The 22482-nt window shown below is 33.3% G+C and overlaps 5 protein-coding genes across 11 annotated transcripts in view; 1 reads left to right on the top strand and 4 right to left on the bottom strand.

Annotated features, from left to right (window-relative positions):
* The window catches only part of LOC123715708 (E3 ubiquitin-protein ligase Nedd-4), a 28444-nt gene extending 13387 nt beyond the window's left edge, over window positions 1-15057 (bottom strand). The window contains exons 1-11 of one of the 7 annotated variants that reach the window (XM_045670944.1): window positions 14789-15057; window positions 12216-12295; window positions 11044-11125; window positions 9938-9976; window positions 9132-9301; window positions 6051-6192; window positions 5305-5379; window positions 4461-4576; window positions 3603-3720; window positions 1496-2185; window positions 273-354 (exon numbers count right to left, since the gene is read on the bottom strand). In XM_045670944.1, the coding sequence (XP_045526900.1) occupies window positions 273-354; window positions 1496-2185; window positions 3603-3720; window positions 4461-4576; window positions 5305-5379; window positions 6051-6192; window positions 9132-9301; window positions 9938-9976; window positions 11044-11125; window positions 12216-12295; window positions 14789-14929 (1735 nt within the window). In that variant the 5' untranslated portion in view covers window positions 14930-15057. Of the gene's footprint in view, window positions 1-272; window positions 355-1495; window positions 2186-3602; window positions 3721-4460; window positions 4577-5304; window positions 5380-6050; window positions 6193-9131; window positions 9302-9937; window positions 9977-11043; window positions 11126-12215; window positions 12312-13190; window positions 13522-14788 lie in introns of those variants that run through there. The other 6 variants (XM_045670945.1, XM_045670947.1, XM_045670948.1 and 3 more) reach the window with 6 other exon arrangements.
* Window positions 15058-16188: 1131 nt separating this feature from the next.
* On the top strand, window positions 16189-20047 carry LOC123715471 (CCR4-NOT transcription complex subunit 11). The gene is made up of 10 exons (XM_045670486.1): window positions 16189-16323; window positions 16396-16487; window positions 16592-16815; window positions 17096-17256; window positions 17491-17641; window positions 17817-17942; window positions 18346-18537; window positions 18741-18880; window positions 18949-19114; window positions 19701-20047. The coding sequence occupies exons 1-10, from the start codon at window positions 16280-16282 to the stop codon at window positions 19815-19817; spliced, it is 1413 nt and encodes a 470-aa protein (XP_045526442.1). The 5' UTR covers window positions 16189-16279; the 3' UTR covers window positions 19818-20047.
* Window positions 20048-20628: 581 nt separating this feature from the next.
* Window positions 20629-21450, bottom strand: LOC123715464 (acyl-CoA-binding domain-containing protein 6). Its single transcript, XM_045670476.1, has one exon. The coding sequence runs from the start codon at window positions 21448-21450 to the stop codon at window positions 20698-20700; it is 753 nt and encodes a 250-aa protein (XP_045526432.1). The 3' UTR covers window positions 20629-20697.
* On the bottom strand, window positions 21450-21707 carry LOC123715466 (SRA stem-loop-interacting RNA-binding protein, mitochondrial-like). The gene has a single exon (XM_045670478.1). The coding sequence runs from the start codon at window positions 21705-21707 to the stop codon at window positions 21450-21452; it is 258 nt and encodes an 85-aa protein (XP_045526434.1).
* A 3-nt stretch (window positions 21708-21710) lies between these two features.
* Window positions 21711-22406, bottom strand: LOC123715465 (probable methyltransferase-like protein 23). The gene has a single exon (XM_045670477.1). The coding sequence runs from the start codon at window positions 22404-22406 to the stop codon at window positions 21711-21713; it is 696 nt and encodes a 231-aa protein (XP_045526433.1).
* Between the last annotated feature and the right edge of the window lie 76 nt (window positions 22407-22482).

Here is a 22482-nt window from a genome sequence, read left to right as displayed (position 1 = left end):
GCGCTGATCGGGCGCTACACAAACATTAAAGACAATAGTTATCGCTATCGGGAGCTTACTATTACCTCAATAAGTTAAAACAACGCGTATACAAACGGTAGTTATAACCATAAAGTTTATTATATATTTCTGAATAAGTATCATTAATTATGTCCGATGAGACGAATTTTAATCCGAGGGCAAAATTTAGAAGAGGTTTTGTCATACGGGAGTGAAAGTTTTCGGACCGTAAATTTATTTATTATATCTATAAATATTTTAACAATACAAACCATCGCTGTTAGGTAAGTTCTGACTCTGGGTGCTGCTGGCACTGCTGCTTCGTGTACTCTCTGAGGAACCGTCCGACTCGTCCTAATAACATTATATTTTTAGCGTCCAATCATTATTAATAAATAAATAATAATATTATTAACTAATAACCAACTATTTATTTGAAATGAACTCCCTTTTTGAATTTAAAATAGAAAAAATTGCGTTTTTGTTGACCACTCAATTAAAGAAAATCATTAACACACAAATATCCAAATCTAGTTGTATTAAAAATTCCATACCTTACTAAATCCATGCAGTACTGTAACTATGCGAAATATTTAAACATGCCATGCGCATGCGATACAAGCTTAGCGAAAGCAAACCTATAGAAAAAGCTTGAATTCTATGAAATTAAACCGGTGCAGAAACCTTACCAAATTAATAATTTTGACCTTGACATGATATATACATCATTAATTTTATTCATGCCAAAATCTCCCTTTACTTTAAAGCTGTTCCTGTGTTCGCGAAAGATTTTAGTACGAGAATTTTATTTACAATGTGCGTGTTAGGACTTCGTGATGTCCAATGTCCTCCATATGAGCGTTTGTTATCGCACTGTGTTAGTTGCAAGCGCAGCCGTGACGTCTTAGGCACATCAACGAGTTGACCAGCTCGGTATTTAGACTCGATGATGTAACCGCGACAACGCCCACAATGTCCTCAACATTGACATATAGAATCACGCCATCATTAAAATAACGTTCAAAGGCAACGAATTCTATACATCGCTGATTATCATAGACAATTGCCCAAGCATAATATAGAGATCGAGCCTTGAGCCGCAAAGTATTCTAGCCGATTCATTCCATTGTGTACTAGAGCTAGCGTTGCACTCGGGTGCTATTAGCGGGACGTAATAAAACCCACAAATGTACATTTACACTCGTAAGCCGAGAACTCACTAATGAGACATGAGAAATAGCAATAAAATCTAATAAACAAGATATAAAACATTAGAAAAAAATATTTCTTGTATATAACGCGCCCCTAAACAACCTCGCCAAGTAGTTATGAAGTATCACCGTGTTACATGTGAAAAATATATGCAAAAAATATTTTCTAACACTTCGTCATACATTTGAAACATCTAGGAGTAGAAAATGTATCAAAAACTAAGGTACTGGTAACAGCTCGCTAGTGAGTACCCGTTCAAAACGTCACTCCCGCACTTTCTTACCTCTGAGCTCATTGAACTGGCCGTTGTTCGTCGTCTACGTCTGTCAGTTGAGGAGCGCCTACCCGTTGCGGAGCGCCGTTCTGGACTAACGCCTCCAGTCGGCGTACTGAAGTGGTTCTCGTCAAACGTCAAAGACTCCGCTGACTCGTCACCCGTTTCTTCATTACGTTCGACGTCCCTTCTTTCCACCTCTTCGTTTTGAACACCGTTAACCCTGTCTATCTCCTCTTGAGTCTCTTCAGGACTAGTTATTATTATCTCTTCAACCGTCGGCCTCAATTCAATCTCTATAGTATCCGTTTCGGACGTATCTTGACTACTTGTTGGTGATAATTTATTTGTAGGCGTTACAGATTCATCGTCATTAACTATGTCGATACTACTAGATGCTTCGGCATTAACGGCTTCAATGATTTCGTTGTGTTCTTGTTCAGTTTGTTCTGTTGTATTTTCAGTCGTTTCATTAGCACATACTACGTCATTTTCTTCGTTTCGTTCGTTAACATTAGTATCACAGTCGTTAGGGTTAGGCGCTGTTTCGGTAGTGTGTTCGATTACAGGCGAAAGGGCAGGCGTAGAGAACGGTGTAGGTTCGTTTGGGTTTTCAGATAATTCATTAGATTCGACTTCATTTTCAGTTCTTGATTCAGTCGAGTCAGCGGAGCTTTCGGCTGGCATATTTGGTTCCTCCTGTTAGAGATTTAGAATTGACACTAACTGTTTGTTACATTTTGTTATGGGGACATTATACAAAGCTTTACAATTACCTTCATACATATAATAGACTTGGAAAAGTTAACTTGATATTTCTATTGTGCCGAAGTATTGTCTATGACATGTGAGGACATCACAGTGAATGTATCGAGATCCAATGATACCAATTCTTTTACACAATGTCTGCATACATTATGATAGTTAAATACCAAATTTGTTTGTTCTGCTGCTAGAGTTTTTTTACAAGGATGAAAGTTGTACTATGCAATTCTTAATTATTTACATTTATAACGTATGAATATATAAAGAATTACATAGTTTTGTATGAGTTAATGAAAAAACAAATAATGAAACACAATTTCAACTTCCCATCTACATTTGCTAAAGCCATGCTGCAGACAGTAACTTAAATCGTAAAAAGATACTTGAAAATGAATGTCTAGTCCAGCTTAGACTTTGCGTACGCGTGCGCATGCAATTCCCCACTTTTTGGCGTAAAGCAACTAAGACCAGTACACTTAATATAAAATTTGTTGAGTGAAGGCTTTTAAGACAGCAAAATAATCCAAAATCCATAAACGTAAAAGCAGGTCATCTAGAATCTTTTGTCACTTTCACTCTCGTATCAGTTTGCAAATAAATGAACGTGACAGAACATTCTGGAACTTGTGGCACACTTACGAATAAGGCCACAAATATTAAACAGGTTTATAAGACACTATTTATCTTTATGCAAGTTGTAAGAGTATACGCAACATGTGTATTTTTAAAATTACGAAACCCGCGATTTCGTGTACATAGAATGCGTTATGTCATCCACATATACGAAATCATTAAAATCTTTTTTGAATAGTGGTAAATTAAAAAAAACTCACTTTAGCAGGAATAGATAGTATTTTACACCCTTATTAACAAAATATTAGTAGTAATTTGCATTTGTATGCAAGCGATTATAAGCGGATTGATTGTTTTGCTAGTTAAAAAGTTAATTTAACTTTGAAATCTGTGACTGATAATAACATTAATTTGACATCTAATACATACGAGAAACAGAACCTAAGCAGACAGTAAGACTTCTAATTATATCAACATTTTTTTAATAACATTCTGTACACAAATTGCGCCCTACTCGTGATTTATCATTACAAACCCCGACGCTTTTAACTTGAAAAACCACAATTTCAATTATTCTCACTATTAAAAAAACCTTAGTCTTAGGCAATCGTTTCAGGCAACGTTTAGTGCTTTAAAACTACAGTATAAATTAAAAGTCTTTAATCAAGAAATCTACCCTCTTTTCCTAACAAAATTTTAACCTCTACCCTCTTAATTAGAAATCTATCTGTGCTTAGATTCTGTTAAGTTTAACCCACACAAATAAAAGAAAACATACATGCGGCTGCGCGTTAGCCTGATTGTGTTCATCATCCGCGGAGATGTGGAATCTGCGTTGGAACTCCGTCGCTGCCGTCTCCATACGCTCCGCTTGAGACTCCGTACTCATATTACGGCTGGTGAAAATCATATACATAAAAAAACCTTTAGGTCTTAGAGGTTTCTGTATCTGATTCGTAATTATTTTCTCAACTGGGAAATAAATTGGCCGTCTGTGCCTAACACATAGATTGCGTCTAAGGCATGCCCGTTTCCGGACGATGTTTTCTTTCACCGTACGAGATAGTATTAAATGCGTACATGCGTACACGTACGCATACACAAAAAGTTCTTTATCGTACAGCCATGACTCGATTCCATGAATTTAGGATTGAGGGTCGACGACGCTGGGCCAACCCGTCTTAAAATTGAAGGTGTATATAATTTTTTATCTTCAGGGAGATAATATAAATAAATAATATAAAAAGAATAAAAAAAATCGCTTTAATTGGTATTAGTTTGTTACTTATGGCTAATTTTTTTTATACAATTCCTAATCGAGAGTTTTTAATTCAATAGAAAACTGAAGATTTTAGGTTGGCTGGAGAAATTATTATTGTTTCGCAAGGCTATGAGTCTATAGAAAAAAAAATCAATGGAAAAGAAACGAACGCTGGCATTACCGAGTTTGGCTCAAACGATAAGGGCAAGAAAATAAATGACATACTTTTTCAAATTTCTCATAGAGTAGTAGACCATCTAAACCCGTATTCAAGAATAAAACTTAAATCTAGTTTCAAGCTCATCATATTCCTATATCAATTCTTAAAACGAGATCTGGCCTTGAAACAATTGGTATACATATTAAAATAATTACGTGAAAGTAGGCCGCTCCCATTGTGTGGACCGAGCCGCGTGATTCACGTAATATGTTCTTCCATTCGCGTCTTGCCTTTCCTCCCAACCAGCGGGGAGTGGATCTCCTCCTATCGCCTGTAAGAACAAAAATACATATTATATGAAATATTCCATACCAGTATAGAAAGCATGACAGAATTTAAATGTTTTTATTCCCATAAATTAAGGAATGTTAGATATTTGAACAGTCGTTTGAGGTTAATGGAATAACATAGCGATAGTGAGTGTCTTGGGTGCATTACATATTTGTCTTTGAATACATGCTTATATTTGCCTTAATATACGTCTTTTCAGAACTTTACCAAATTTTCTACGAGTAACATTCAAAAACGGGATGTAACTCAAACTGTCCCGTATGTCAAAATCGTTTTTGACATTCTGAAGTAACACTATAGTCAGCTACAAGCTACAGCTATAAGTCACGTTTCTGTCACCCCAAGACCAATTTGATTTCAAAGCGTGGACAAATTTGCACGCGTACGCGTAGTATACGCGAACAGAATCATATCTGTCTATATTATCCTATCTACAAAAGAATTATTTATTTAGTAGCGAATTTAAAAAAAAAAGTATATTATACGTTCCTCACGACGTCTGAACGTCGTTTTTATGAGGGGAAATGTCAAATGCCATCCATCTTTAACTGTCAAACGGCGCAACACCAAAACAACACCGGCGGAAGTATCGCCACAAATTAACGTGCATATTTTGCTTTTTTATATGTGCTGTCATGCTTGTGCACCAGCGATTTCCTGGCAAAAGCTTCCTTCACCAAATTCGCCTGATAATTAAAATTAACGTACAAGGGGCAAGGGTGCTGTGTCGATCAGTTCCCAGTCATCTTCCCCGATCAACGTCGGCACTGAACCCGCGAACACCTACACGAAAATTCTACTTTACTTTACTCCTAACCAATAAACCTAGACAGCTCTAACATTATTTGCTATGTAATATAGGCATGTACTTATTGATATGACTGTTTTGAACATAAATTTTCCCTTAAATTTGAGTTATCAAATATTGTCTAGCAAAAGCTGAAGGAGGCCATTACTCGTGAAGGGTACACGTTCCGAACAATTCTAAAGGAAGTTAGGATATTAGAATAACAAGAGAAAATGGATATAACACATCCACTGTATATTCGGAAATGAACTTTATTATTATTTTACATTATTAAGAAAATATTCCGGGCTCTTCTGAAATCTCTGGTAAATCTCAGACATACGTAAAATCTGACCATTAATTATCTTTAATCATTCCATCAGTTCTGGTTTGTAACTTTACAATGTTTATCGTAAATACGCAATACGGGTGAACAGCACAAATTTCTCGATAGTGGACTCTAAGCAGACATTCAAGGAAATAAAATAATGAATAAAAATATATGAAAATGTCTTATTTCTGACGAAAACTTTCGATCAGTCTTATATGCAAATAAGTGAAAATATCATACAATAAACTGTCATAACAGCGCACACGATTGTGCAAAATACTTCCACAAAATGGTCTATCATCCAATAAGAAGACGCATGCCATTGATGAAACTTACCGGCTGAACATTCCCCACTTGCGGTGCAGGTTCCACCATCTCCCAGTCATCTGGTGGACTCGTGGATTCGCCTTCTTCCTGTCCCACGCGGCCCACCAGAGCGTGGTATATCTCGATGTAACCACGGATGCGAGATCTGGCGCTGTTGGTTTTAAAATAATATATATTATCCTGCCAGTATTCTTTGTTTCATGTCCAATCCAAGCTCAGATCTTATTTACTCAGCATATATGTAATCTAATTATTTAATATCCCTTCTTCATATAAAGAAGGCAACTACTTCAAATATCTCGAATACATTATTTACGTATTATTTACTTATGTACCTTTATTATAACGAATTCTTTTAACAGAGGTTTATATAATTTAATAAGAAGATGCCAAAAAAAATACTTTCTGTGTAAACTATCTTAATTTTTCTAAATAATATTGTGTCAGCAAAATTGTTATAAGTTTAACTGTAAGAAAATTGAATAAATCTATAAATAAATATGAATGCGATATAAATTTCAGCCTAAAAGTTACGGTATATGCCAGACTTAAGCCTTACTTATGCCAGACACGAACTAATTAAGTATTGCAAAACCAAATAAACTTTTAACATACGGAAAGCATACATTGGTAATAGGCTTTTTAATAGTATAAAAAATAAAGTGTCATTGAAACTAATCTGCATAGCATGGCTTTAAAACGAGGTAAATTAATGATTATTTAAAATAACTTGTAAATAATCATTAATTTATCAAAAAACCGATAATTTAAAAATTCTATTTTTATCCACCAGTCACGTGACACAAAACAATCACAGATAACTCGATATTGACGATATCGTACTATGTACAATATTACATTACGTAGAGTAATGTTAGTAATGTCTAAGCCTATACTGTGGTGTATGTTATGGCCGTTGGAGACATTTTTTCACGAAAAATAATATGTATGTGTATGTACGAGCCAAGTTTATACACTTTACTCAATCAGGTTCTCTTAGTTATACAAGCGTGGGTATTTCCTCAATTGTCAAATTATAAGCACTACGTTTCATAGCATCTTCTGTTATACGCTAGTGATAATAAATAAATAATGTATACTAAACTTCTAAAACATACTCGGTCGACCCAGTGTCAATTAAGAATGATAATTTATTTATTTAGGAAACAAAACAGAAACATCTCTAAAACTAAAAAACTAAATAAAAAAACATAAAATTAACACATTGAATATATGCACAAAAAGTTTCAGTGATAAAAAAAATAACTTAATACTTAAATACTCCTTGGTAATTGTTTACGAGTAAACACGGTTCATTCTAGTCTGGTTCGAAGCCATCTTGCCTAGGATACGCGTTTTGAAAGTTTCTTGAAATTATCAAGGTTTATTTTGGTTCTATAGTAGTACAAATACATAATCTAAAATGCTATTTTAAAATATTGTCAAATAGCATCATATAGCTTCATACATAGGTATGTATTGAACGCACTTTACATGTATTAAATTAGTTTTGAATAATGGTTCAGTTCAGTTCAATCTGGTTTAGATTACTCTAGATCAGTGTTGTTCCCACGAGAATGTAAGTGCGTGCTCCTATTTCACCATGCCTCCTGCTGATGTCATGTGTAACAGGTGTGATGGTTGCAGCTCCTTACAACCGTTGTGTAATACAAAAAAAAACTTGGCGATTAAAAAGAGTGGCGGAGAGTTTATTGCCAGTTCTTCTCTCCTGTAAAACAGGCAGTGAATGTCCAATTACAATCATTTAATGTATATTTATGTTTTTATTGACGTATAAGTGTATATTGTGTTACCTATATGGATAAATGATTTTTGATATATACCCCATACCCCAATTGGGCAATTTCATTGTTAATTGGCAAACGCAATTTGCTGGACATTATTATGTCAAACGTTGTATTCAACGTGGAGACTTGACACTGAATCTCTGTATAGCAATCAAAAAGTGCAAGGATCTCACAAAATAATTATGGCAATTAAATTCGAACAATGTTCAAGTTTTGCATATTTGACTGATCGAGTTTATTATGTCTACCCACATTTTTGTTACTGTTTTGTTTTGTTATTTTAACACCTACATCTTACATATTGTTTCTCAGTAAGTGAATTATGTATGCAATTCTTATGAGAAATAAAGTAATTTCAACTTATCATTATTTTTCGTTAATAATTTCCTAGTGATTTATTCCTCAAACTTATCATTTACGATTTAAAGTTACCAATTTAATTTTTGATATTAAAAATTATGTATTCAATTACGAGTTTTAGAAAGGCCAGGGGGGGTTTGGTATTGCACAAAAAGGTTAGACAACACTGATCTAGATTATAATTACTCAAATATTGTAACAAAACCAACCGTGAAGATAGTGTAACTAATACATGAAAAAACAAAACAAGCATGTGTCCTACAATTGTACGAAAACATTGACGACAAACAATTTTAACGACATCGCTGGCAAAAGAAACGAATACTGGATTTCGTAATGTGGGAAAATACTGGAGTGCATTTGTAAAGCTTCTATAATACAGAGCCTACGAAAACCTACATAAAATTGAATTGAAAAATTGTTATTATTTGAACTAACACGAACTTAATTATATCATTAACAGAACTCAACGTTACATTTACTTTACGGCAGACTATCAAAGAAATGCCATTAAATTCGAGTTAAAGAAGCTTTACTAAAAAGTATTGGCGTAAACCACAGACTAGAGTATGTTCTATATTCAAACTTATTTTGTCAGACATATTGTTTTAGGAATGGTTTTTAATAAGGAAAATTGTTACTATACCAACAGTTATGGATTGATTTCTAAACTTATCCTGTACTAAGCATTGTATTTGCACCACAAATACAAATTACGATTTCGTATGTGGATAGAAATCACAATCTTTTATCTAGAATGACTAGTCATTATGAATTACCTCAGAAAATAATCAATCCCTTAGGCCATTCAATTCTGAACTGATTTATATTTGTGTTATCCGTATTAAAAGTGCAACCAAAAATCCCGGTAATAACACGGGCTATGCTGAAATAATATAGCCGACAGCATGCATCTACTTACACGGACCTGCGCGGGCGCAGGGGGTACTTAGTGATGGCCGGACGGGCGTTGGCCGCAGATTCGAAGGGCGTGTTCGTGAGTGGCACTTCAGCCATGCCCAAGAAGTCATCCCGAGTAAGACGATTTTCGTCAAACACTTGAATTAGCAGTTTCTGCTCTTGAGGTTTTACCTGAAGGTGAAGGACATAATTTTAATCATTCACATAAAGTGTGAAATAAAAATACTCTCAGGTAAAATCTATATTAAGCAGCAACCGTAATGAAATTCTAAAATATCAGGGGACAGAGAACCATCGTGGGATTTGAGGTGGCAGCAGTGCTAAATTACAGATACCGGCAAACATATTGTACAAATGTCCTTGTCTGCGCAGAAGCAATTTTTAGGTATCACTGGGTGGGGGGGGCGGCGGCGGGAGAGTGACGTGTCGAACGCGTGATTGGTAAATCAGTTGACGTTTGTGTCCCGCGCTGTGTACTATGCGCAAACTTTCCCCCTTGTTTAATACTCAAGAAGTTTGCCGGTATCTGTACTGTTACGTCATCATATTGATACTTAATGTGAAAAAAAATGAATTAACAAAATGATGCGTAGCAAATAACAATTATATTAGTTTCAATAACCGCAACGCTGATTCTCTTTTCCCAGTTAATTCCATAGTCACGAGGAAAAAATACTTGTGAGGGCTTCGCTTAACATAGTTAAACAATTGAAGTTTAATATTTTCAATTTTTTGTTCTATACATTAAAATAAAGCATCTTTAAAGAAGAATAAAAAGCTTAAGCTAGAAATAAACACAGGCCTTACCCGAAATACAAACTCCTGATTCCATATTGGATTGAGGGTCTGAAATTTACAATTATGATTATTAAACTCTCATCGGTATTTGCTAGACCACTCTTCCTGTTAGTTTCTGCATTCACCGCCATAGTGAACATAGGTTATAATATTTTTTTCATGTTAGTAGGCACGGGCTCCAATTTGCCTTAAATATTATCCACGAGAGAGATCAAACTAATGGGCCAAATTCACTTTTGTTTGTGTGCCAGTGTTTACTTTGGCAAAACTTTTGAACGTGTTTGTTGTTCCCGCAACGTAAGTGTATGATGCTGTTTCACCGAGTCTTGCTGAGAGAAATGTTTGGTTTTCTTCTTTATTTATTCATTTAATCACAACAATTAACTACTTTATTATGTAATGAGGAGGACAATGCTGTGGGTGCTTAGTTTACAGACGTTTAAAAAAACTTAAGTGAGTTAAAAGATGTGTAAAGTGTCGAAGAGTTTAATGCAAATTCTTCTTGTCCATTCTACGCCCTTGATTTAAGAACTGACAGTAAATTGTAAATTTAGAACCTCACATTTTTACTGCCTAAACATTAAAACATACATGAACAAATGATATTTTAATTTTATTTCTGATTCCAGTAAGGCAAAGAACTAATTTATGTTCAGTGTTCGAAACTTTGAAATTTATTTAAAACTTCTAACCCAGGTATTAAAATCTCCCTTTAAGTTTACGAAAAATATCAAGTTGAAACAAAAGGCTCTTTCTTAGTCTAATGGAGCATGTATTTATATAACCTAATTTACTTACTTGAGAAATAATCTTTCATAGAGGCCACTTAAGTAGATATTTATTAAACTGTTGTAAACAAATAAAGAAGAACTTACGACAACATTATCGGAGGGACAGGCATTGTTTCATTAAAATCTAATGTCAACGTTTAAACAAAGTAAACAGATTCTTCAAATTGTCATAATGTTGCGTGATAATAAAGAATTTAGACTTTAACAGGGCTGTCCCGCGAAGACTGCGACTATGTTTAATAGTGAGAGATAACAAACTACCGGCTACACGACAACAAACATATAAGTAAATATCTTTTCATATATGGATATAATAAAAATTACCCTTTTCTTTGTTTTAGTCAGGAAAGTCTCAAGTGTGACGTCACAGTCAACCTTTTGCAACTCCACACGAACATACGGGTCACTGAAATGTAGAAACATTATTGAGAGCATTTCAATGATAATCAATTCGTTAAAAAAAAAATGGCGCCACAACCTTTTTAGGTCTGGGCCTCAGATTTCTGTATCTGTTTCATGATCATTTGTTTATCTAATAGTCAAGTCGGTGACCTTCTGTGCCTGACGCACCCGTTGGCTCCTTGGGTATAAGGCAAGCCAGTGTCACAACGATGTTTTCTTTCACCGTTCCAGCGAATGTTAAATGCGCACAGAGAATGAACATTGGTACATGGGGATTGAACATGCGACCTCTGGGATGCTGAAGCCACTAGGCCAACACTGCTAATTTATTTTTAATGCGAATAGATAAAGTACATTAGTTATTGTTCAGAATATAAAAGTTAAAGTTTCTAGAATAAAACCCTAAACAAAATATCTTTATTAAGCATTAGGCATCCTTGATTTCCGATTTACTTTGATTCTACTACTCTTTAGCTTAAAACTGTAAAGTCAAGTGTTCAACCGAATAAAAGGAAATGATTAAATATTTGGAAACATGAATTTGTTACATTGTAAGGGTCAAACTGATTTAACAATCTCTAATTATATAGCAGACGAGACCCAAAGTTGTAAAAGTGGCCCTACTAATGATGTAACTTTAAATTTTATAAGGAACTTATATACATTCACATAGTAAGTAAACAAAATCTTTGAAAAGTTTTTGTTTTGTATAGACCATTACTATCCAACACTTTAATTTACTATATAGTAGAACATTAAAGGCTATATTTGTTGTATAGTATAACAGATAGATTAAAGATCTGTTTATATTCTAATGTAAAACCTTTGCATGGAAAAAATCATTTCAAGCTTTGTTCCATAGATAATTTTTCCTTAATAGTCAAGGTAATCATCTTTTGGATCCTCCAATCTAAAGCAATTATAGTTTCACAAGGGAACCTGTGGGATGTTCATATTATGAATTAGTCACTAACTCATGAAAGCAGTTACAGGTACTGACAATAATAAATACACATAAATAGACAATTATAAGTATTTATCCTTCAAACCTAATCTACTAGTACTGCATACTTTTAGAATTAGTCACAACTTACCTAGCACCAAAAATATCTTTCTTAGCCAAAGAATATGCTCCTATTATCTTCAACCGAAGCAGGAAGCTATTCTCTTCGGTCTGAAAAAATATTGTACTAAAAAATTATTATTACAATAAAATTATAGTAGCCCGTACTATATACATTTGTTTTTAATTAAACATTTAATCTAACTCTAACTCAAGCATCTTTCATTCTAAAAACAATCTGATAACCAAATTTGGAAGTATAATCAACAAATTCAAGGATATTTTTCTCATTAAGTTTTTTTTATAATTTACAGAATAACTAAAATATGTTTAAAGTACTAACAACTGAAAAGTTAAGCTGTTGATATAGTAAAATGAGTCATAGAGAATAGTCAATATATTTGTATAAGTTTCTGATAAGAATATTTTCTGATAAAAAATGCATTGTGTGATAACCACATACAGAATAAAAATTCAATCACACTAATTTACAATTCTTATATAAAAGCCTTAAATAAAAGCCCTTGAAACACAAACACAATATTCAAAGACTCAACTACTTATAAAAGAAATAAGTAATTCCTTCCAATAAGTCTTTACAAATTATAGTATTCAATCAAACACAACACACAGAAATTTTAGTAAAAAATACAAATAATATTAAATAATATGCGCTTATGTAAACAAATTAGTTATACCTATAATACATTTCAAATCAGCATTTCTCATGTTTCAATGATGCATACATTAAAGTGAACAGTATAGTAAATATACAATAAATTACTGAATAACAACTTAACCTTGTAAGAAGATTTAATGTTGTATTAAGTGTCTCATATTCATAAGCAGCTCAAGAATTTAGAACTAAATTATAAGACATACCTTGAGACGCGTTTCTAGCAAAACAGTGACCATTTAAATAGCAAAATCAATGACAAGGACATATTTATGTTAGCATATCAATTGACTAGATATCCTGTTAGAATCACCTAATGTGGAAACTTACACGATTGTCCGACTGCCAAGCCATCACCCATGAGAACCTGTACTTTTGCTATCGAAACGCTAACCAAATCGTTTTCCTTTTTATATAAAACATCGGTTGTATTAACTTAAAAAGTGATGACACGTTTGCTACACAATCGTATTGGCTACTTTTTGAAGACTTGCTCCACTTGTCCATACCACGAGCCACATATATAATGTTATGGAACTATTAATTTAAACACCAGACAATTGTATTCTCTAGAAACATATGAGGACACACAAACTTTAAAAAATATAACAAGGAAAATCTCTTTTACTCGGTAATCGGTAGTGTACACCATCGATGACAACCAGATGACACCTTCTGCCATCTGTGATTGACAATAGTCTGACATACTGTCATTTTTGATTTACCGCATTATAATCAATATACGCAGTACTGTATACTTGTGTGTTGGAAATAAACTTGTTTTTGTAATTTACGCAGTTTAGTTTCATTAAAACCTTTAGAACGTAATATGTTTATTTATTGATTGCTTATTATATTGGGAGTGTTTATTATTAATAATGATATAAATATGAATATTTTGGTATTTGCAATGCTTCTTGAATTAGATTAAAATTCTGCCTGTCAGATTTAGAATGAAATACACGTTTAAAACTTGTTAAACTGAATTTTACCGAAACATAACAATACTATCTGTTTGGTAATACCAACAATTTTAAATTGGTATCCCGCATCCATTTACAAAGAAAATTTAACCAAAATGTTATAACCAATAGTCTAAAGTAGATCACATAGGTACATAAACACATGAATTAATGTTCATTTATGTGTATTTCATGATTGTTGATTGGATCGCAAAAAAATGTAAATGTATTGAAGAACTTATTCTACAAGAAAGCTACTAGAATATTTTTTTTACCAACTTTGTAGTATTTTACGCTTACGCTGTTAAATATAACTTGAGTAATATATATTTACTATTTAATTATTGGATATAATATACCATCTATTTGTCTAATCATCTACAACACAGGAATGACCTTGTGTGGAGACTAGCGTCTATAAAATAATGCAACATTAAAACGAGGTTTAGCTAATAAAGTATATTTATTATTATTATAGGTAAACTGTTATCAACTTGATTTATTACTAAAAGTTCTTGTTACATCTCAAAAGGTAAATAAACTTTTAAAGTAATTAAAAAATATTAGCAAATTAATAAATAAGGATTAAATGTGGCTTCTGGCTAATCTATGGAAAACAAACAAACACTCTTTCGAATTTGTTTCAAATGAGTTCCGCCTTTTTGACGAAAAGAAGTAACAGACATATTTTGTATACTCAATATTTATCAGAAAATGGTACATTTTATCTTAAGATAAATAAATACAATGCGTATCTATTATTTACACAATACGTTTCCGTGATTTGCATATCTTAAATGTTGGCCGCAATAATTTACAGTTAAAATTTTCGGCACAAAAACTCGCTTACTCATTAATATATATCTACTTAAAATTTAATTTTATTGATCCGATCTTGAACTTATTATGGTTTATCTATTGTAAATGTTTACATAAATATGGTAATCCAAGGTTTCATATAATCACCTGATATTGCAAGGAGTATCGCGGTTCCGGTCGTAAATTGGCATATCTCCGCCACGACGACCAAGAAGACGAGCGGCTCCTGTGCGGCGGCGTTATTTCCAAAGGCCTCACGTTATGCATTATTGATGTTCGATCTCTCATAGTTAAACAAAACACTGCACACCATCACGGTCAAACATTAGCTTTTTCGGTCCCAGAAAATGGCGGTCACCATATGATTTTATAATCTTATCTCAAAATGAGCGCGATACGTAGCCGTACAATTAGCGTTCGAGTGATAACTACTAGTAATATTGGACAGTGAGCTTCGAGCGCAAATTAAAGATAACGGTGCTGCCATTGTAGATAGCTGTACAATCTTGGTACATATGAACGAACAGGTAAATCCCTTTTAGAAGCAATTTGGTAATTATGGAGCCGTTTTAAAAATATATATTTTCAACATACAGGTATGATATACTCGCTGGTAACATTGGTGTTATTTACGTATAGGACAAAACTATTTTATAACAACTTAAAATGTAAAGCTCATCAAAATCGATTCAGCGGTTCAAACGTAAAATATTTGCAATCGCACTCATAATCAATAAGATGGTGCAGTAGGACTTCGTAGAAATATTTTTCTGGTAAGCTTAACTTTATCTCATGTTTTAAGTAGTAAGTTAATAACTTATTTATGGGTTTTAAACAATAGAGTAAACACGTTGATTGATCGAAGTTTATATTTTCCATTAGAATAATTGGCCTTCTTCATTAGAAACATGCAAAACTTTCCAAAAAATTGCAATAACAATAAGTATTCGCAGGATGGAAACTCGAAAAGTAATTACACGTAACAATTATTCTTTGAAAAATGTAGATCAAGGAGATCATTACAACGAAATAAGTAGGTTAAACAAATAAAACATTACTGACAATGACGATTGTTCATCTGTAGTACAAATTTTATATAGCTAGAAAATTTCTGAAACTTGATTTAGCTTAAAACAACAATTTTTGCTAAGCTCAAATTCAACCATTTATGCTTGAAGTCCTATAAAAGGTAGAGCTCTCTACGTTTTTGTTACTGCCATCTTTATTTGTCTAATATTAATTTTTTCTGTGTAGATCATCATCATCGTGCAAACAATAATTGTAAATAATCATAATCGATTTAGTTTAAAGAATTAGTCTAGAGTTATATTCCACGTCCTCTATTATGTATCATATGTACATATGAAATATAAGCTGCTTTGCGCCGTTTTATACCATAGCTTATCTGTTGAGTATTGACGCAATGTCAGTTTTTCCAATGTGAAAATCATTTTGAATGTTAACTGTCAGTTGTCACCGTAACCTAAGGATACAAAAAAAATACAAATTGCATCTTGTAAATTTGCATGTTATTTATTTTCTTTACAGTTTTAGTTATTGTTACATATTTTCTAGGATACTAGTCTTTTTTGATAGTTAATCGATTAATTCGTTTAAATTCGTAATTTTCCTTTCACTATGACCCAACAACTAATTAATGAAAATAGTAAATACATATTAGAGTAAGTTTGCTGTCATGGTGTTTTTAAGTAAATTAGTATAAAGTATGAGTTAGTTGTATATTTCTGTTTCAGTCTTTTTTCTGAGCAAACGATTGACTCGCAAAGTTTGGAAGCAATATGCGCGCAGGTTCAAAAAAGGTTCCCAAGAGGGGAATACTTTAACTGTGAGTACAAGGATATTTTATATTTGATATTTTGGTATTAAATAGACTTAGCTTACATATTATGCATGCATATTATAATGCATTACATTATTTTATATTTTCAGTGTCACTTCTGCTATCATCTCTTACAACTGGTGGAGATCTCTCGCTTCCAGGTCAGCGTGTTGTTGCACTGGCACTGATATTTGACTTTTTCAAAGTAGATAATCCATTTAGTTCCTTATTTTTACATTTATTGGAAGGCAAGCCAGGTCTGCTTCCATTGGCACCACAGGAGAGGTTATTTATCGCTCAGCTACATTCATTTGTTCCTTGTAATATTAAAGATGTAAGTAAAATTTTATGTATTCTTTACTTTGGCTACATGGTATTTAATGTTGTTTTATGGACCCTTCAATTGAAAAAAAAAGTTAACACTATTTATACCAAAAGTATGTTTACATGTGAATTATAAAACTTAATGTTTGGAATTAATAAATATAAAGAAAACTTGTCTGTTATATAATAAGAGCAAATATAATAAAATATTTCTACACTATGCCCTATTGTCTAGATTTACCTATAGTTTAGATTAAAACTAGTTTATAAAAACCTGTTATTAATTACAGGTGTTTAAGAAGACTGCAAAACAAGTGATGCTGACAGAAGTGGTGAGCAAAGACCTAGAATTTGACTTTTCATCTCTTCAGTCATTAGTTAATGATAGAATAACTGAAATGAGTGCAATAGCTAAAGTCACAACCTCGGCCCTTGTGCCCCTTGGAGATGGGTAAGAACATATTCATAAGTAAAATAGTTTTGATTTGTTCTTCTAGGGTGTATTGTTCCTAAAAAATGCCCATATATTTTGATTATAAATTGTTCTTTTTTTAATAAACATTATATTATGAGAAATACATAAATTTTTGAAAAATTAAAACATGATTATATTCAGTACTACTTGGTTTTGGCTTTGATCCTGCAACTTAACAGGTATAATAAATTAACTTGAACTATTCAACAGGTCTCCACCCAATCGAATGGCAATGAAGGAGCTCTTAGAAGCCTTAATGTCTAATGACTATATTCCATTACACAAAACATTGAAGCCAATTGGTCCAATACCACCTCCACCTTTCCTGATTGAACCAAATGAAATCCCCTTTGCCAATGAAGTAAGTAATAAAATAATAATGCTATGATCAGGGTGTTCTCTTGTACAGACATTTTTTTATCATGTCTCAGGGTACCTAGGAGCAGAAGACCAAATATAAATCACAACCAAAAAGGAAATGTTTTTTACATTATAACACCTCTTGTATATTATAGTGATACCTAGATATTTTGTAGGGTGTGTGGAAGAATTTACCAAACCGTGGTACATATGTGCCATTATATGATACGGATTTAGATGGACTGTTGGGCCTTAGACCTGAAAAGGTTGAGAAGAAAGTTTCCCAGTCACCTAAGACTAAAGTAAGATAAGAAATATATAATTTTATTCTTATGTTGTTGAAATATTAATTTATTCTAATTGAATTTTTTTTATCAGCCTTCTATTTGAATCTATTATTTTTCACTATGACACATACTTTAGAAGAAAGAAGAAAATTTATTCATAATACTTTCACATAATTCTAAATAAAGGCTTCAAAGTGTAGCAGTAGACATTGATAGCAGTCTTAGCAAATAGTAGCCTTAGTTGGGCTAGTCCTTTTTTACAAAAAAAAGAGAGCTGTTAATTATCATTTTTTATATGCATAAATCTTTTTATATTAAATCACAAAAGATATTGATTTGAATAAATCATATCAACAACAATCTACAATCTATTTATGCAAGTACTACACTCCTACTTTTTAATTCTTTTATACCTCAGGATGAAAAGAAAGAAAAGCAAGAAGAGAAGAAGATAGAAGAAAAAGACCCTGCTAATGTATCGGCAGAAGCAAAAGAGTTAACTCAATTAGCATTAAAGGGGGTACTGAGTGTGCCACACCAACAGAGGCTGTTAGCTATACTAGACCAGAACCCTGACATTGTCTATGAAATCGGTATCACACCTTATCAGGTATTATAAGTTAAATAATAATAAAAATGTTGTTAAAGGCCCATACCTTTCTGTATCTGTACTACTAATGAAAGTTGATCAGCTTCCTATGACTACTAACTCAAAATATTATTTTACCAAACTCCACAAACAATACCTTAACAACTTAGTTCTCTACTTTAAGCAATCAGGTTGCCATGGACATAATATTTTTTATATTTCAGTTACCAGAGTTAGTAGAGAATAATCCAATGGTGGCGATATCTGTACTTCTAAAACTTATCCACTCTCAACATATCACAGAATATTTCTCTGTTCTCGTTAATATGGAGATGTCGCTGCATTCAATGGAAGTTGTTAATAGGTAATATAGTGAAAAATATTTGAGATTTTTTATCTATATAAAATGCTTAATATTGTTTTTTTCCACAGATTAACAACATCAGTAGATCTGCCAGTTGAGTTTGTTCACCTTTATATTAGCAACTGTATATCGACGTGTGAAACTATACGAGACAGATATATGCAAAACCGGCTCGTGAGACTAGTATGCGTTTTCTTACAGTCACTGATTAGGAACAAGATTATAAATGTTAAGGTAAAATCTATTAATAACACTGCGATGATTTTATATAATTTAGTGTTGTTATAATGATGATTATAACAACACTATGCAATATGTAAACTTTTGCGTTGTGTAAAATAAATTCACTCGCACACGATCAAAAAGCCTTAAACAGGCAGCAGTGATGGCCTAGTGGTATGAGCAAGCGCCTCTCAAGTCTGAGGTCGTTCGTTCGAACCACGGAATTATCTTTCTGTGTGCATGGTCAAGTAAACCGGTATGCGTTCCCAAATCGATGGCGTGTGACAAACACGGCGGGCTAATCACTTGAAATCTTCAGCCAAGATATACAGGATTTATGTTGGCGATGACCAACGTAGTAGAAGTCGCGACTGGTTATTTTCTTTCCAAATAAACATGCTTCCATAGTCCTCAAGTCAAAATAAATACATTTACGTCTTTAATCGTAAATTGATTAAAGCAATGAGCTTTAGCTTACCATGTAGTTTAAACATCAACATTTGATAAAATTTTAATTAAATTTTCTTATGCATTATTCATAATGAAATAATTTTTAAAATCAGTACTAAAATATTAAGATATTTTTTTACCTTTTCAGGAATTATTTATAGAAGTAGAAGCATTTTGCGTCGAGTTTAGTAGAATTCGTGAAGCGGCGGCATTGTTTAGATTACTTAAACAATTGGACTCGGGTGAGCATAAAGAAAAAGAATAGCATTTTGCATGTGTATACACCAACAGAAGACTGAAAAAACAAGGCAAATGTCTTACTGTTTTTATTCACACTGGCAGGATCATCTCAGTGTTAAGAGACTTTATGCTGTATTGTCAATTTATTATTAATGTAGTTGTAACTAGACTTAAGTGACAAGCCTGTGGCAAATGACAACATTTTACACCTCATAGAAAAATATCAGTCATGAGAATATTATAGTTTTAAATAGATATTTTACTTTTTTTTATAAATAAAGCCTATACTACTCAGGGTTTCATTCTAATGGTGAAATTATTTTAAAAAAATGAGTTTTCTAGTACTGTTGATCCTATAATATTAGTTTTACATTTGAAAACTCAATGGTACTGGTGTTAATTTAAAATTCTATTGAATCTTCAAATTTAAGAAAATTAGTCACAATTGATGAGTTTCATAGTTTACAGATTAAGTTATTTTCTATGCTAACAAGAGTAAGGCAACAAATTAAAGCAGTCTGAGTCTATTTTCCGAATCTAGCCCTATTTTATATTATTCTTAAGATACTTTAACATTTAAATTTAAGGAAATATGCTATTTTTTATATAAACAATGTAAATTTGAGTACTTGTTCTAATTTATTTTCAACTGTAACATCTCTTGTAATTAACATATAATTATAGTATGGTTTACAGGTTGCACCTTAGTACAAATTTTTTAAATAAATTGTCACTGTAAAAGTTATTATAAGGCTTTTTTATTACATTTTAGTATTCTGAATTCATTGTCTGATAAATTGTATGTGTACAATGAAAGGAAAAAATAAAAGTTTCTCTAATGCAATTTGCTTTTATTAACCACTATCTACAAATATAGAAATAAAACTAAAAATTGGTAAATGCTACTAAGCACATAGAATATTCCTGATTTCCTCATCAGCTGCTAAGTCTAATGGTGAACAGTCATCCTCATCTTTAATTAGTTTTGCTCCTGCATTAATTAAAATTTGTGTGGAATTTACATGCCCACATGATGCTGCATAATGTAATGCTGTTTGCCCAGAATTGTCCATTGCATTTATGTCACAACCTGATTGAATAGCAGCTTCTAATGCTGATGTTGCATTTCTATCAGCTGCCCAGTGCAAAGCAGTAAGACCATCTTTATCTCTTTGAGCCTTGATAGCAGGATTCTTTGAAATTAACTTTGACACTAGTTCTCCCATGTTCTCTCTAGCTGCATCAAGTAGAGATAACTCATCATGTGATTGGTCTGGTTCAGGTGAACGCTGCAAAGATGATACAGCTACCCACTGTTGCTTAGGTCCAGCTTCTTCCACTAGTTCGCATTCTGGATCAAATTTTTGCACCAAGTCAATATATTTTTGCTTTGCTTCATCACTAGGCATATCAACAAGGGATCTCCATGCATCCCATTTTTTGCGGCCCTTACCATCTAACCATCCTGGTCTTGGTATATTGCATTTACCCTCGGTACTCTGCTTATATAAACCATATAATTCTAATAGTTGATTGTTATTTAGTTTAGTAGTAATTTTTCTTACATGATCAGATGCTTTATTAAAGGATATTTCCAAGGGAGACTGATCATCCTCGGAGAAATCAGAGTCAGGATATTCGGGTAGTGCCTCTGCCATTATTCTTTATTATTCTGGACAGTTAAATTAAGACCTTCTAGTGTGTGAACTTGCTTATTTGTTGCATTGGCAGCATCAGCTGAACTCACAAATTCAACAAAACCATAACCTTTGCTCAATCCTGTTGACCGATCAAAAACTACTCTGGCACTTTGCACAGGGCCAAACTGGGAAAAGTATTCTCTTAATTGGCGATGGCCAACTGTCCATGGCAAGTTGCCGATAAATAGGCGTACTGCTCTAGCTGTGCTTGCCATAACCTACACTGCAACAATTTCCAGTAAATGTAATGAACGATCACCAACTAGTGCTCTATAATCTATACCAGAACTTTCACTTAGGGAATCCAAGTCGAGTAATGCGCCTTTTAAGCCCCACTTCTGCAGGAGAGCCTCAATGGACCAGTCTGTGCTCCGCTCCTGGTAAGCACACAAAAATCTAGAGTCAGTACCGTCAAGCAAATAAGCAACGGTAGATAATACCTCTTCGAATTGTGAGGGTTCGTAAAAACAGTCTGAAGCTAATATTAAGTCTACTGGACGTAAGTTGTGCACATCGGATAAAAATAGGCCCCAAGCTAGCCCTAATATTTGAACATCACGACCTGGAATAAGACCATTTGCTTCACAGCAACCTGATAAGTGTTGCAGCGATCGCGGGAGAGCTACGCTATCTGTGAGAGTCACGTGAGCACCGCACTTTGCAGCTAAAATACCGGGCAGTCCAGTTCCGCAACCAAGTTCCAATATTCGTAGTCCACGTAGATTTTTTCGCTGACTCCAAAGGTACCAAGCTAATAACGGAGCAGACGGCCACGTGTAGAACGAATAGCCCGCAGATAACAGTTCGGGTATTACTACTTCCAAATAATCACCTCGAGTGTCCCCGTTGTTTAGGGATTTTCCACGAAATACAAATTTCTTTAGTTGACCACTGACGATAGGACCATCGCTCATTGCATAAGCATTATTTAAACATGGATAGCCTAAAAATATTTTTTTAACTCCAAACGCCAAAAATAAATTACCTTTG

Source organism: Pieris brassicae, chromosome 10, assembly GCF_905147105.1.
Source record: "Pieris brassicae chromosome 10, ilPieBrab1.1, whole genome shotgun sequence".
NCBI classification, from domain to species: Eukaryota; Metazoa; Arthropoda; class Insecta; order Lepidoptera; family Pieridae; genus Pieris; species Pieris brassicae.
Note: the sequence above shows the minus strand (reverse complement) of the source record. Positions and strands in the feature narration are given on the sequence as shown.